At 38.6% G+C, this 16,621-nt stretch overlaps 1 protein-coding gene across 1 annotated transcript; it reads left to right on the plus strand.

Moving 5' to 3' along the window:
* Positions 1-1,048: 1,048 nt before the first annotated feature.
* Positions 1,049-16,213, plus strand: LOC101857595 (single-stranded DNA-binding protein 3; the record flags this gene model as incomplete). Its single annotated transcript, XM_005107416.3, is given in 9 exon segments — positions 1,049-1,119; positions 3,230-3,327; positions 3,836-3,884; positions 4,650-4,679; positions 5,585-5,699; positions 8,309-8,379; positions 9,039-9,108; positions 9,517-9,647; positions 15,344-16,213. Coding segments are annotated over 9 exon segments (740 nt in total), but the record flags the coding sequence as incomplete, so codon positions are not given.
* Positions 16,214-16,621: the final 408 nt, after the last annotated feature.

The raw sequence follows: 16,621 nt of genomic DNA on the forward strand, positions 1-16,621 counted from the left end.
GGAATAAATAGTAGGGAGATACTTAAAGGAGTTGAATATAAGACATGATCTTGAGGAATGAGGAAAAAAATAGGCTATTTGTATTGAAGAAAACATTGCTCTCTCTCTCTCTCTCTCTCTCTCTCTCTCTCTCTCTCTCTCTCTCTCTCTATCTCTCTCTCTCCTTTTTGCTTGAAGGTGCATTCCTCCGATATCTGAACTTATCTACCCTTTCATGATATGTTGATACATGTCTCCTCTCTCTTTTTTAGTTTTTCAAAGCATGTTTAGGGTTTTCCTCTAGAATCCCCTTCCCTCAGCATTGTTTCCATAAACTTATGGGATTGCTTTGCAAGATTTTGTGTGTTTTTTGTCCTTCTATTTCTGTTTTTTTCTCAGCATTTCGGGTTTCATGTCCTGGATTTTTCCACCACTAAAAGTAGTGCTAAAAGACTGGCACTGTCATTCTAATACAACCAAATACACACACACACACACATCCTCACACGCACACACACACACCCACACACACATCCTCACACACACACACTCACACACACACACACACATCCTCACACGCACACACACACACACACACACACACACACACACACACACACACACACATCCTCACACTCACACACATCCTCACACACACACACTCAAACACTCACACACACACACACAGAAACACAAGTACTTGATAAAGCTGCAGTCCAAGTCTCAATGTTTGTGCAAGCAGTTACAAAAATGGGTGGTTGGCGAGTGTTGTGGTGTGGTTTGCTCTTTTTTTCTCAAGTCTCCAACGTCTCTGGTCCTTGTCTCTCTTCTTTCTTTTATAAGTGTGTTTGTTACTCTCTTGTAGCAGCTCTAACCTTCGCACTTCTGTGAACTTATTGTGTTGTAAAACGCTTACTGAAACAAAACAAAGCAGTTACAAATTACAAAACAATGACCATCCCTTTGCCGGCCTGAATGAATAGGCTCAGGCAAGTTTTCATTTTCTCAGAATTTTGTCAAACTACAAATCTGATGTTCAGTTTTTTTTCGTTTCTTTCTGTCTTTGTAGGTCATCCAGGAATGGGCCCCATGCCAAGAATGAATCACCCTGGAGGGAGGATGCCAGGACCAATGAACCCTGTGAGTACACCACTCATTTTGCTAAAAGGGGCATTGATATATACGTACTTGTGTATTATTATATTATATCGGAGCTCACGGTTGTCATAAAGATCGATGATTCATATTTGTTTATTTTTTGCACCAGTTTTCATAAGTGATGATTCCTATTTTGTTTATTCATCTTACCAGTTTTCTTATAAATAATGATTCCTATTTTGTTTATTCATCTTACCAGTTTTCTTATAAATAATGATTCATATTTTGTTTATTCATCGTACCAGTTTTCTTATAAATAATGATTCCTATTTTGTTTATTCATCTTACCAGTTTTCTTATAAATAATGATTCATATTTTGTTTATTCATCTTACCAGTTTTCTTATAAATAATGATTCATATTTTGTTTATTCACCTTACCAGTTTTCTTATAAATAATGATTCATATTTTGTTTATTCATCTTACCAGTTTTCTTATAAATAATGATTCATATTTTGTTTATTCATCTTACCAGTTTTCTTATAAATAATTATTCATATTTTGTTTATTCATCTTACCAGTTTTCTTATAAATAATTATTCATATTTTGTTTATTCATCTTACCAGTTTTCTTATAAATAATGATTCATATTTGTTCATTCCTCTTACTAGTTTTCATATAAATGATATATAAATGACGATTCATATTTTTTAAATTTGTCTTGCCAGTTTTCTTATAAATGATGATTCCTGTATATTTGTTTGTCTTACCTGTTTCCCATGAACGATGAGAATGATGATTCATACTTATTTATTCAGCTTACTGGTTGTTATATTTAGGATGATTCATATTCATTGAATGATTTTATCAGTGGAATAGTAGAGCCTAATGATGATTTATAATTATTTATTCAGCATACTGGGTACTGGTTTTTATATCTTGATGATTCATGTTTATTTATTCATCTTGCCCATTTCCATAGTTATGATGATTCATATTTATTGATTCAGCTTACTGGTTGTTATAAATGGATGGTGGTTCATATTTATTTTTTCAGCTTATCGGTTGTCATTGTGATGATGTCTGGTGTTTATTTATTCAACTTATCGGTCATGTCAACAATGATTTATTTATATTTATGTTTTCACTCTTTCCACCGTTCATTTTCTCATTCTTTCTGTATTGGTAATAAGATATCCCTTAAGGATTTAGTATATTGAAGCTAAAAGTCTTTGTGTTGACTGGTCTCATGGCCAATGTAACAGCTGGTACGTTGAATGAAGTGCGGATGTGATGAAGGAAAAAAAAGAAACCCATTGATAATGTATCAGGCTACAGTCTCCTGGCTGTTTGTGTAAGGGTTACCTCATACATTGTGATTCCCATCGAGTTATCTGCCTAGTCCTATTTGGGAGACCTTGTACTCTTAAAGTACAATGGTTTTGTCAAGGAATTCACCATTTGTGAAACCAATGCATTATCAGGGTTTTTATGCAGCAAAATGCAAATCTTGAATTGCTAGGAAAAAAATTGCTGTGAAAATTTAATTTCCACTGTTAAATTTTAACCCTTTTTAATTGCGCTTAACACAAATATTGGAAATTGCTCCCACTAATGGATAATGTCAGCCCAATTTTGGTTTTAACTTTGAGACAGTTGGAAGAACTACTCCACAGATTTCAGATTTTTAAATAAAGCACAAATACTTGTTTCCCATCAAATACACTCATATACAGACCATTCAGTATATGCAAGGAGAATGGTTGTGCTTCTGTTTCAAGTTCCAGCTCTTTCATAATGTAGTCAATGCTCATGAAAAAGATGTAAGCGGCCTGTAACTTACCTCATACTTTATTTTTCCAGGTCATTTCAATAAACACACTCTCTCTCACACACACACACACACACACACACACACACACACACACACACATACACACACACACACACATACACACACACACACATAATTATTGTTTTGTGGATTTTCAGATTCATTTTGCAGAAATTTTAGCCTCTGGATGTTGTGTTGCTCCCAACAGGCGAGTGGAGGGAGAGTCCGAGTGTCTGTCTCTTCTCTTGTTTCTGTCCTGTACATTTGTTTCATTTTCCTTCAAACAAACTGTTGACTGTATTTCTCTGTTCCTCCAGATGTATGATTCCCTACAGAACTACGGCGTGAGAGGACCGCCCCCAAACACAAGTATGGGACCGGGTCCTGGGCCGGGAGGCATGCCTCCATTATCAATGTGAGCGCTAAAGTCTTTTTCTCTTTACATATTTCAAACCGTTTTCTTTGATCTTCTTTTGGGAAAAGCGGGTAATAATGTCCTTCCCATCTGTGCATTTGTAATTCCCATTAGTGTGAGTGAATCTGTCTTGCCCAAATCTGTGTGTCAGTGAGTATGATAATCATCATCATAATAATAGTAATTCTGTTTTTTAGAGTAGTGATAATAATAATAAATTAAATGAGAACCGCAACAATTTGTTTTGTTTTCTCTCGGGAAAACCAAGCTGAAGACTCTCAACAAAAGAAACTGGGGAGCTTATTCTTTGTTCCAAAAGACTTGTCTGTTAGTGTAAGTAAATATAAACTAACACTTGGTATTATCTGTGCAGGAATGTTTTGACACCTTAAAGGAGTGTTTTCCCACGTTTACTGCGTTAGATTCTTATTCTAGAGACAATATCTCCATGGGAGCTAGTGGGGCTGTATGTTTCTGTTCTTCTGACTGTTCTCCTCTCTTTTTCCAGGCCTGGTGGGCCAGGACCACAAAACAGATGGCCTCCGACCTCATCAGCTGTGAGTTGACCTTTTGTTGTACAAGTTTGTGTGGTGAGGGGTGGGGCAGGGGGGGATTGACTGATCAAAAATCTTTGTTAAAAGAATGAGCTTGTTTTTATTCTGTGAAAATTGCAGTTTGGGAGGGGATGAGGGATTGGGGAGGAAAGGAGACGAAAAGCAAATGTTGAGGAGGGTGTTGACAAATTGACAAAGTCATCTGTAATTTGCTCTCTGTTTAAATATGTGAATTTATATACATTTTCAACATGGTCACCTTTTTGGGTTTTGGGGTTGTTTTTTTCTGAAATTGAATGATTTATGTTCATTGTTTTTTTAAGATCTGGACTGGACAATATAGGAGAGGTGGTTGTATGTTTGTTCGTTTTTACATGAATGGGAAACATTCTTTTAAAAGGGTTTTATATTTCAAAATTGCAAATGTATTTGAAGGTGATTTTTCTGTAAAATAGATGTATTTTGGTTGTTTTATGTGTTTCGTTTTCAACCAATCTGGATTGTAACGCCATTCATCTCCTATATAAATATATATGTATGTCTATCTATATATATATCTCTATATATATAAATATGATATATCTGGTTTGGCAGTCAGTTGTGAATCTTGTGACTGTCCTTGGAGATATTGTTGTTCCTTCCCTGTTTTTTGCTGTTCCCTCCCCACCTCGTGTCTGATTCACTTCCCTAACGTCTGTTGTCGGTACATCCCTGTACATCCCTCCAACATGTCTCAAACTCGATGAGTTTTCGGTTTTTCTCTTCCAGATGAATTCAGCATCCCCAGCTAGTTATAATGTAAGTAAGCCTTTAAAAAAAAAAAAATTACAAATTAAAGATCATTAAAGGTACCTTGTGGAGACCTGTCGCTGATCATTGTATCACCCACTGTCCAACTCACTTGCACTCACCCCTTCTTGTCTGATGCCTTTCTGGTCTCTGTTCAAATCAGGTTTTATTAATCTGCCAATCATTTCATTTCATCTCCACCATTGTGTTTCATGCTCCTCTTGTGCAGCTTTCCAACCACTATCATCTGGCTTCTTTCATCCAAATATTGGTCTTTTTCCCTCTGTATGTGTATGTTTTGTGGTTTTTAGAAAGTCCTGCAACCCACATTGTCTGTTTTCTGACATCTCAACATGGCATATTTTCAACATGAAAAGTGGTGAAACAGAGCAAACAAAAGCTCACCGTTTTCCTTTGAGCAGTAATCACAGTGGTTAATAGAGTGGATGGGGGGAAATAGCAACTGATTTATGGTGGTGACAGCTGCATTGTTCCTTTTTTGTGTGTGTATGCTCTTGACTCATGTGTACAAGATGAAAACACGTTTTGTATGTGACAAAGACTGGGCCTAATAGGAATGAAACGAGAGAATACACTTTGGACAACTTTGAGGGAAACAAAGGTACTGAAGTAAGGGAGATAATTTTGGGTTTTTTTAAATGGTGGCTGGACAACATTGTCGAGATTGAATACACTCCCCCGTCTTCAAATTGCTTTTTGTACCAGCTGACTTTTTAAATTACTTTTACTTTTAAGACCTGCCAATTAGTATTTCTAATGTAGGGGCAAATAGTATTTGGGAAAGTTGCCGAGTTTGATTTTGAAGACAGGCCCATCAGTATTTGTACTGTAGGGGCAAATAGTATTTGGGGAAGTTGCCGAGTTTGATGATTTTGCTTCTGTTTCGTGTGCAGGAATTTGTGCCTCAGGGCCCCCCTCCCACCGGCGGGCCCCCTGGCACCCCAATCATGCCTAGTCCTCAAGGTGAGATGCGCCGAACTCCAACCACCTACAGCCCTGTTATCCACGGTAGCTATATATAACCTCTAGTTGCTTTTTTCTGTTCATGTATTATTTGTCGTTGACCTATCATGTGACCATAATTTTTTGTCCAGCGTTGACCTCTGCTTGTCGTTTCAAGTGATTACTGTCTTGTGCCATATATTAAGTAGACTCTAGATTGTCTCAAACAAGTGTTTTGCTGGTTGTAAACATTATGGCTTTTCCTTTATTTAGGTTCCTGAGAAATTGAAAAAATGTCCTACTTCAACTTTTCAGGTTGGAAATAGCTGATAGTAAATGCATTATGTTTCTGCCAATAGGTTTCAGTATCTGGTACATTTTGTACATTGACATTTTGGTTGCGAGATGTAATGAAAGTGCAAAGCATCCTATGATCTTCCCTTTTTAACTTCACACTAATATATTTTTCTTTTTGAAAAATTAAGGTTTCTTTGTGTACAACTTGTGCCAGTTACCTTGACTTGTTGAAAAGCATTAAAGGTCTCCTTGGCCTCAAGGTGCCTTACATAGAGAGATACCAGCGTATGGGTAGTGCTGCTGTCTTCTCTTCCTATGTGTAACAAGTCTGTTATGTCATGCTTTGTCCAAAGTGCATAAAAAGGTGCTGTAACATCATGTATTGGCCTGTGTCTACGTTTTGGGGGGGGGGGGGGGGGGGGTTATTTTTTTTTTACCCCTGTCTCTTTTCTCTCAAGTCAAAGATGATCAAGTGTAGCATGGGACTATCATATCATATCATGTTCAGTATGTATCTATTGCAGCTTTTCAAATGTTAACCTCACTGAGAATAAAGCACAAAATTTCTTATTTAAATTGGGGTTTTTTGTTATTTGGGGTTTTTGACAAATTGTAGCTATTGACTCTTCTATCCTCAAAAGGGAAAAGATGCTTTTTTTGGTCCAACCAGGAAGCTTTCAAGTTTCATTTGTCCTTTTGAAAATGATCAAATCAAGAAAAATTTAGTACCAGGGAGGGCAACTTCTCATTTATATAGTGATTTACTTCCAGTCTAATTTTTCAAAGACATTTGCTGCATTCTGATTGGCTGCAAGGCAATAGTTTTTTATTTTTTGCAATAATCCATATGTAGTACAGTGGGTGTCGCTTTCAACGAGGTTGCCGGGACCGGCTTGTTGTCCTCGTTTTATTCGACCTCTCGTTAAACGCTAAATAAAAGAAAGGAGACAAGTTATTATAATTACACGATGTACCAATACCAGCAATTAAAACAGTTGTTCCCCTAGATGACGAAAATCTCAGACAGCATCAATGTGCGTGTGTTTGAGAGCTGTGATCTGACCGTCATTTCTGCATTTTTAATTTTAAAAATTCCGGAATACTTCTCGTGTGGAAATATACCCTCTCACATCTAGGCTTAGATCTAGATCTACATAAAGTAAAGGCAGGAGCTTGGATTTTCTGATCTAGGGAAGAAAAGAAAATTGAAAAAAAATGAAGGTCTCGATCTAGACCTACCTATCCAGGGTTCATCCAGTTTCACACAGCCCGCATCGCGTTCCCACCCACCCCCTCCCATCCCTACCGTAGGCTAACCCTCGTCCATCCTCTTGGCTTTGGGGCCCATATTAGGAGGCACACTAGATCTAACAATACTATGTGTTAGGAATCGAGGATGGTCCTTGTGCTTCGCTTGAGATGGAGAGAAAGGAGAAAAATTCTTCGCTTGTGGGGCCGCTAATTGCTTTAATTTGGTTATCGCCACCTCGTTGAAAGCGACTTCGGTCTGTTTGCAACCTTGTTAGAGCTGACGTACATTTACAAAGAGATATAGAAGGAAAATCGGGGATTAAGGATTGCCTCATTGGAGCCGACTTCTCGTTGAATGCGACACCCTCTGTACTTTATCGGGGCTGTGAGAGATGCTAACTTGTAACTCATTAGTTGTCACTTTGAACCCCAGTAGAATGTTTTTACCTAAAGTTCTGTGTACTTATACAAAGTCAATTCAATCAGTTTGTTCATTTTGTTCTCTTTATTATTTTTTGTCATTCTTGTATGTTTTTCCTGACACAATATTGCTTTTCCACTTCTGTTTATTGATGTTGTGAAGAGCAAAAGTGAAATAAATGGAGCAAGTAAATAGAATGATGACTCATTATGCAAAGTTAACTTTGATTATGTTTTTAATGAATTTACCATATAAAAATTATGCTACACGTAGTGATATGTGAATTACTGGTACCAAATTTGTACAGCAGGGTTTTTCTACTAATGAGCCTGGAAAGCACCTGAAAAGTAGGCTGCAAGAGGTGTTACCTCATGCTGCGTTTGTTATGCTTCTGCTTAATATTTTCTTATACGAATATGCAGAAGTTTTAGATGAGGTACTGACCTACCACAGGTTTGTCACTGACCTACCACAGGTTTGTCAAGATTCAAATCTGAAGCAATCCAGTAACGAGTAAAGCAAACAGAATTTAGTTGGACAGGGAGTCTTCAGAAACTTGTTTAGATTCAAATGTGAACTTTGAGTGGTGGAAAAAAAGAAGTAAGGAAGCTTTGAGGTTTGCGCCATATTCATCAACAATTGAAGGAGGTTGGAAGAAGGTCTGTTTACTGCGTCTAATAGTTTGTTGATGTGAATGTGTCCTCAGATTCTGCCGGGTCAGGAGACCCCATGTACATGATGAAACAAGGCCCTCCAGGCATGGGTGGGATGCCAGGGGTGAGTGATTCTCCGTCTGTCTTGTTTCCTTTTGAGCCAATCATGTTCGTGTAAAGCCTGATTTTGTATGTAAACTAGTTAACATTCTCATCAAAGGCCTAAGGGTTCTCCGTCTGTCTTGTTTCCTTTTGAGCCAATCATGTTCGTGTAAAGCCTGATTTTGTATGTAAACTAGTTAACATTCTCATCAAAGGCCTAAAGACTTCTCCGTCTGTCTTGTTTCCTTTTGAGCCAATCACGTTCGTGTAAGGCCTGATTTTCTAAACTGGTTAACATTCTCATCAAAGGCCTAAATGTCTTTGGATGACTATGTTAAGATAAAATGCTTGTAGCTTGTAGCTTGAGAAATGAACTTACCTATATGTGTAACCTTATTTGGGAAATAAAACTTCTTGGTCAAACTAAACTCAAATTGAAAATGTGTCCGTATGTATTGTGAATACATTTGGGGAAAAATGGGGAAAGGCGTTTAATAGTCGTGGGTATGTCTGGGTGCCATCTACAAACAAAATGCATTATTTCAAGTGGGGTTCTATTTAATGTGAAGGAAGTTATATGGAAGTATACTGGACAATGAGAGGGTTGGAGACATGACTCAGCATTAGCTGTTCAGGGTTTTCTCTGAGTGTTGTGTGATTTCTTGTGTATTCTTTCCTCAGTTCCCTATGGGTGGTCCAGATGGTCCGATGGGCCCCATGGGTCCGGGAGACATGCCGCCTGTCATGAACGGTAACATCTCCTTGTCTTCAGTAGTGCTTCCTGCTCCTAGCTAACATAATATATATATATATATGCTGAAATAAACTACTGTATTAATTCCACACGCTTGCTTTAGTCTATGCAGTGGGTGTCTTGATGATTTTGTTGTACAAACTGAAAATGTTTTCCTCCCTCTTAGTGTCTTGTTTGTTTGTCTGGGGTTTTTTGTAAACTTTACTTGTCAGAACTGGGTTGGAGTACAGGGGGCAACTGATGAAGTTGATTTTAAAAAGTAAGTTAAACTTTCAGGATTAAAGTTAAATTTATCAGGATGCCCACGTATACTCTTTTTGAGTTGAAGCACAGAGCATTATAATTTTTTTTTCTTACTACCCTGGCTTAAGTTTTCTCTCTAATTTCTTCCCTGGCTCTCTAAAGGTGACATGGACGGCATGAAGAACTCGCCAGCCAATGGGAGGGGGACACCGCGGGAAGACATGCCCCCCGTAAGCAGTGTGAGTGGGGCCGCAGACATGGGCCCCTATGGCCTCGGGGGATATCAGGACAGTGTGAGTCAGATTCTTATGTGAGGCAAAGCCCCGCCACCCAACTATGATGTGCACCAACCAACCAACCGACCAATCAACCCCCTTTTGCTCCATCGGCATCTATACCCTTTCTTCCTCTTCCTCTCATCTCTTTACTTCATCTGGCGGTCTCCTCCCAAAAGCCATATGACCCCATACCCCCTCTCTCCTTGTCCCCCTCTCATCATTTCCACAATAGGATCTCAATGAAATCTCATCAGATTCTCCTTGTATGTTGCCCCTCTATATCTGTTGATTTCATCGAGTTGAGAGACAAACAAATTTCACCATCCATTTCAAGACTGCACTTAATACTGCAAATAAAAAATTTTCTTTGATAGCAAGGACTCGTTAAATGTTACCTTTCTTTTCTAGTATATCACTCGCCCATCCCCCCCACCCCCCACCTGCCTAGTTTATTTGTCATAGTGAAGGCTTCTAGACAGAAACGTAGTTTCAGGATGTTATCCATTCATACATATCAAATGGGATGCTCTTGTAATGAGAACAAAGTTCACTTCTCTCAGCGACAACAACGTTTGAGATTTTGAATGTATAGTGTGGTGCAGTTTCCAATGGCAGAGTATAGCCGGTATGGCTGCCTGATCATTCCTGTTAATAAATCCATCTGTTTCCATTGAGATGATACGATAATTTATGTTTCCCAACCCTTTTTCTGCCCTTAATGTTTTTCTAATATGTTCAGATATTTTCTCAAGTAGTTTTTCGTGCAAAATGGAAATGCAAAGTTATAGTTTTTATTTATCTTCGCATATTTTTTTTGCAAATTCCATGATGGATCATAAGTTGAGCACTAGGTGGAATACAACGACTTGCTGAGAGGAAGCCTTAAGACAAGATCACATCAAAGCTGAGCGGAAGGCCACAAACTGCAAAGAAACTGACAGTTCACTAATTCCATTTTGTAAAATATTGATAATTGACATGCTAACTTTATTTGATTTCTTTAATTATGTGTTCTTTTCCTCTGATAAGTATTGTGAAAGTAGACTTTAGGAAGCTAATCACTTTGCCAGCTATGAAGTCCCCTTGAGTGATCAGTGCTATCACCAACTCAACAGAATAAATGGGAATTCTAATGTTCTTTGTTTTCCCAATGTGTGCTCCAAAACTAGAGTGGAGGGGGCTAATTTCTTCTACAATATGTGAGCATTTATCTGTGCATAGCGGTCAAGTTGCGGTACCTGTCCAAAGTTTGAGTTCAGTTTGAGAAGAACTAGTACTGTGTTATGCCATAAGCGTTTTCATCTCTTTGTATGTCCCCTGTGTCCAGCGTCAACAAGGACGCTAAGATTTTCTTCTAGAGTAGCCATGTTTCCTGGCAACAAAGCGATCCGTCGTCAGTAGGTGCATCGTGGAGAAGTAGCAGAATTCCCAGATTTGGCGCGAGTCTCGTGAGAGAGAAGTGCGACTAGTCATCTCATTGTTGGTCATGAACAATATTCTGCTGTTTCACTAGAGTTTAGATGAAACTCGACAGATTGCTCAAATGTTCCCTGGCTAAATAAGCATAATCGTAACATGTACAAAGTGTAGAAACTTGCTGGTTCTGTTTTATAACGTTTGATCATGTGTACAGCTATGACTCTCCATAACTTATTCATTTGGGATGAGATTAGTTCATGTTTTGATCAAAGGTTTCTAGCCTGAAGCGATTGTTCGTATTTTTCCCTTAAATTCATCTATGTGTGTGGAAGTGGGCGACGTATGTTACTGTTATGAATTATGACTTACAAGTCTGTTGCAAGTAGAAGTGATTTTCCAGTCTACGTTATCAGAAAATAAATGGGGACAGGAATCTTGTCAATGACTGTCTTTATTTTTTCCAAATTTGAAACAAGTTTGTGCACCATGTGATGAAGCAAGAGAAATAGTTTTATTTTGAGATTCCCCCATTGTTAACACATTTCATTTGAGAGGCGTTATCAGGTACTTTGTTACACCTCCTTCCCCACCCTCCACCCTTGCAAATCCCCTCCCCGTCCAACCCCTCCCTTCTCCCCTCCTTTGCCTAATCAGTACTTTTGCTTGGTTGAGCCATTGGGTTTTTTTAGCACAGGACTAGAAATAGATATTGAGATAGCATTATGTAAACCACCCCCTCCCATTTGTAGCCAATATCCCAAACAATGCAAAAAGCAAATAGAAAGGAAGACCACTGGATCAGATAGTTGAGTACTGCTAGTTTCATAAGTCTGGTCTGTGAGCTAGCTCTTGTCTTGGGAGTAGGAAACCGTGTCCGAAGTATCACATCCCTTTCTCATCCATCTACTTCCTTCCATCCCTCTGTCCATTCATGCCCGTCGGCCGTTCATTTTCTTGCTATGATTATGCTAAAGACTTGTCTCCCCCCTTTGTATTGATGACACGACATTTTGTTTGGTTCTCCTATGTTTCTGTACCTGCTTACTTCCCCTTTGTTCCGACAGCTATTTTCTCAGCTTGACTTCCCTTGTAGTTATTTTTGGTTAACTTTGAAATCATTTAGAATTGGAACATTTTTCTTTGACATCACTTAACACTGTCAAAAAGCAAGTACGTTTCTAAGAATAATGTACATGTACGTTTCTAAGAATAATGTGTGTCACAATAGCCATACTCTATGACAGTTATTGACAAAGCCAATGGTATGATTAAAAGTGCCCAAGTTATTTTGACTTTCACTCTCAAAACTATTTCACATAGAAAGTTGACTTTAATGTAGAAGATCACGATGCTTTATAAAAATATAAAAGTTAAGCACATTGTTGCAGATTGATTGAACATGTTCTGTCGCTTATGTTTCCTGAACTACAAATCTTTAGTGTCAGATAACAATAGAGCTGAGTTTATCAGGCATTGCAGTCAAGTGAAGAAATCTCTAAACATTTACTGGTTATAAACAGACTTGTACTTGCTTATTGAAGTGGCTTGTTTTTATTTTGTTTGTGACTTAGTTCTGTTAGATGTTACGTCTTGCAGTGGGAATTGAAACACATATAGATGTGTGTACCATATACCACACACAGCACATACCGCCATAGCTTGCTTCTGTATTGTTGCATGATGACTGGGCTATTTCCATTCTACCACAATTTCTGTACCGTTCTTTGCTTTGGTGTCTTCAGTTCTTGCACTGGGATATTGCCTCTGTTACAGCTTTACTCTCTATGGAAAAAGGAATTTTCCCATACTTTATTTACTTGTTTGATGAGTAGTTTTTCTTTGTTTGTTTTTTCAATGTGTGTGTGTTTGTCCACTTTTCCTTTAACATTTTCCTAACATTTTTAGAAACATTCACTTGTGCTATGACTGTTCTAGCTTGCAGCTCTGAACTTGGCAACAGCTTTAGAGCTAGAGAGGGGGGGACTCTGATTTCAGAGAGAGCTCTTTAATTTGATTTGAGAAAGAAAAATGAAGTGAACCATACTTTCATCCTTTGGCTCCCGTCTCGTGCACACCCTCAATCTTTCTCCACGCTGTATATTTATAACGTTATACACAGGCTGTTCTTTGGGATGTACGCAAAATTTCGCAAAAAGAATGACTAGTTTATGTATTGTAAACTGATAGCTTTGTTTAAACTTTTGACAGTCGTGTATGAATTTTCATTAATTGAACCTTATCTTCTCTGGGTATAGATTTCAATCAGACATATATAAGTTTTCTGTTGAGTGAAAAACTTGTGTGACAGTTGTGAACAGATTAGATGAATGAGTGATTACAGGTGACTGAACTGTGACCCCCCAGTGTAACATGGTAGTTTGGTTATTTGACAACCTAACATTCTGATGGCAGACTTATAGATTTTAGGTCTTTGTTCTTTTCAAAAGAGAATTGTTTCCGATTTTTGTCCACCCGGTTTTTTCATTGCTTTTGTTAGGGTAATCTTCTGCCATGATTTACGCAGAGGGATCGACTTTCTCTAGAGTAACGGGAAAAAAGATGAATGAAGGAATCTCCCCCTTCCCCTTCTTATTTACACTAAGTTAACCCTGCCGAAATGTTCTTTTGTTCGGAGAATTTGATTTTTTTTTTTTTCAACTCTGTGGAGCTCATTGCTATTTGAACTTGTAGATGAAAAGTAAAGTTGAACTTGGTGAATAAAGCTGCCTGTTAAGGAAATGTGCATCTCGTGGTTTCCCCTTTCAGATTTCTCTTTTGCCTTTTTTTTTTTCTCCCAGTCCCTCCATCTTGTTCATTTTTTTCTGACACGGCATATTTAGCACAATGAGGAAAAAAAATGTGTCCAGCTTCATGACTCGGTGGCGCATTTTGGTTTTCATTTTTTTTATCCCTCCTATGCCTTCCAATTATCAAAGGGCACCGTTCTAGAGCATGACTTCAATGAAATTTGTAGACATGAATATTGAGCAGAACTGCATGCGGCCTGCTTGTACCCCTGCATTAACCGATCTAGTGTGCACAGCAGTTTTTACTCCTTTTTTCCCTTATAGTAGCGTGTGCTTTGTGCCTGTCATTTTTTTTCTGGTGGTTAAAGTAACAATTTTTGTTATATTTTCCACAGCCTATGTATTACTTAGCGTTTCTATGCTGTGGATCATTTTGTGGGTGGGGATGAGGCTGCTTTATTCAGAAATAGTCCTGCCACAAACCAAAAGCCAACACAGAGAACGAGTGATCCTGTGGATTCTGACAAGAGGTTCCTGGCTTGTTCAGGATGTGGCCTCGAGGTCTTGACCACTACTCTGTGTTTGTGCCGTATTTAAACATTTCAAGGCCATGAAAGGGAACTTGTTGAATAAGCTGTTTAGAATTAGCGGAACACCAATTTTTTTCTTCACTTCAAAACCTGTAAACAAAGCTACATTGCAACAAGATGGAGCAACAGTTGACCTCATTTGTTGGCAAGCTAAGGTGACGGGGGTCCAAGATAGGTTGGGCATGCACTTGCTGAACATTTCATTCTTTTTCACCAAGTAGACATTGAACACTTACTTGCTGGAACAATCTTGTTTGTTCAGCGTTGATCCAAAAACTGGAAGTTCACCTCTTTGAGTTCCTTTCCCCCCCCCCCCCCCCCCATATGCTTTTTGTCCTCTTTGTCCAAATGTATACCAGATTCTAAGGAACATTTGCTCCTTTGTTTTTCTTTTCATACTTGAAATCATTACCAAAATTTCCTGTTTTGCCAACTGATGTTCACAGAGTTTTTCCATTACTTGCATCCGTGTTTTGGGACTATCTAGGCTGTGGGATGGAACTCAAAATATATCATTTCAGTTGGAGGGCTCTCTCAAACTTGTCATGCACAGTCGGTCCATCCCAGGTTCACCTCTTAATCATCCATCTGTCATTCTGTCTATTTCCCATCCCTTTCATTCGTTGCTTTTTGCCATAGACATTTCTAAGCTGGCTGCACCCGCGCGTAGATTACGGAGCGATTAACTGAAATAACAAAGACTTCCTGGCAAGTGGTCCAGTGACGAGGGTTATTGTAACAAGCATGCATTTCACTTATTTAACTTGCCTGACTGGTTACATTTTTTGTTTGGATTCTTCCAAATCAGGTCCACTTTCATAACATGATCATGATTACTGGCAACTGTTCTGGTTCTCTAATGCTTTGACAAAACTACTGGGTTCTAAATGGGTTTGTAGTTGCTAAAGAAAAGCTGTACATGTGCATATATTTGATACCCTGTTTAAAATTTCAGGACCATAACGAATCCGCGGCTATCCTAAAGATTAAGGAATCCATGCAGGAGGAGGCTAAGCAGTTTGAAAAAGAGGAGCCCAGTGAATTCTTCATGCAATCCTAGTGATCCATAACAACTCGACGTATTTATTTTATCAGTTCTCATTATGAAAGGACTATATTTACCATCTGTGCAGAAAAATCAAATTATATTAAGCCATGGTTTACCTTGTATAGTTGTCGAATCTGTTGTTTATGAAAAGCAGATTTTTACCATGTAAAGTGCAGATGGTTCTTTTCTGAAATTCGTGTTGGGTTTTTACCGAAGGTTATGATGTTCTTGTTAAGCACATCAAGACCGAGCAAAGATGGGTTATGTGGTGGGGAAGAAGCATAAGTTTGTACAGCACAGCTGTCTGCAAAAAGCTGTTCCATTTTTTATTATAGATTTTTTTTTTCCAGAAGAATGAATCTAGGTGCACGAAATGAAAGGGACACCAGTAAATCTGACCTCATCCCAGTCTTTCTGTTATCATTATTTTGTTGCTATGTCAGTAGTCTTTGCTTCACTTGCCTCAGTTTTGCCTCGTAGTTAAAAGCATGGAATGTTTTTTTTTTTTACATTTTGTTTTAGATTTGCGGGCCAAGTGACATTTTCTGCTCGTTAATGTACTCCATTCCCGTTACATGCTCTGTGTGGAGATGGTAGACATGCAAAGTAAATTCTTTCCCAAATTTGGCGTGGAAACTAATTGAAAAATGGACCAAAATGGAGCAGTTACCAAAGGTAATTTGTTGTCGCCTCCTTGTGGTAAAGCATTTCTCACAGCAAGCAAGTTTCTCTCTGCCCCAATGATCTCAGACGTATGGCCAAAAAAAAAAAGGAAAAGGAATTTGGTGTAATGGGAAAGGGATAGTGATCTCCCTGTAACCTCCGTTGAAGGGTTGGACTTGCGATAAAGACAGACTTTTGGGTCTTTTTCTTGGCTGCTCTTAACATACCCACGGCTGAAAGCTCCCTTTTCAAATTGTTTATGCTGTTGTAAGCATACTCTGCTGGTTGATGAGCCACCATTCCCTGCTAACAACCTTCCATTTCTTCCATTTGTGTTTTCCTTCCATTCAAAGAGGTAAAAGTGGTGAAACGGAACGTCTCATTTAACGCGACCAAATGTGGGTCAAGTTGAGGCTGTGGGTATGGTTAGGCGGGTCCCAGGAAGCCCAAAACCCAAATGCAGGAGAGAACGTCGTCCCTAGCATTTGTAACAAAGCAAAGTGCAGCAAAGACTAACTGACT

This window comes from Aplysia californica, unplaced genomic scaffold (assembly GCF_000002075.1).
Source record: "Aplysia californica isolate F4 #8 unplaced genomic scaffold, AplCal3.0 scaffold00602, whole genome shotgun sequence".
Lineage (NCBI taxonomy): Eukaryota > Metazoa > Mollusca > Gastropoda > Aplysiida > Aplysiidae > Aplysia > Aplysia californica.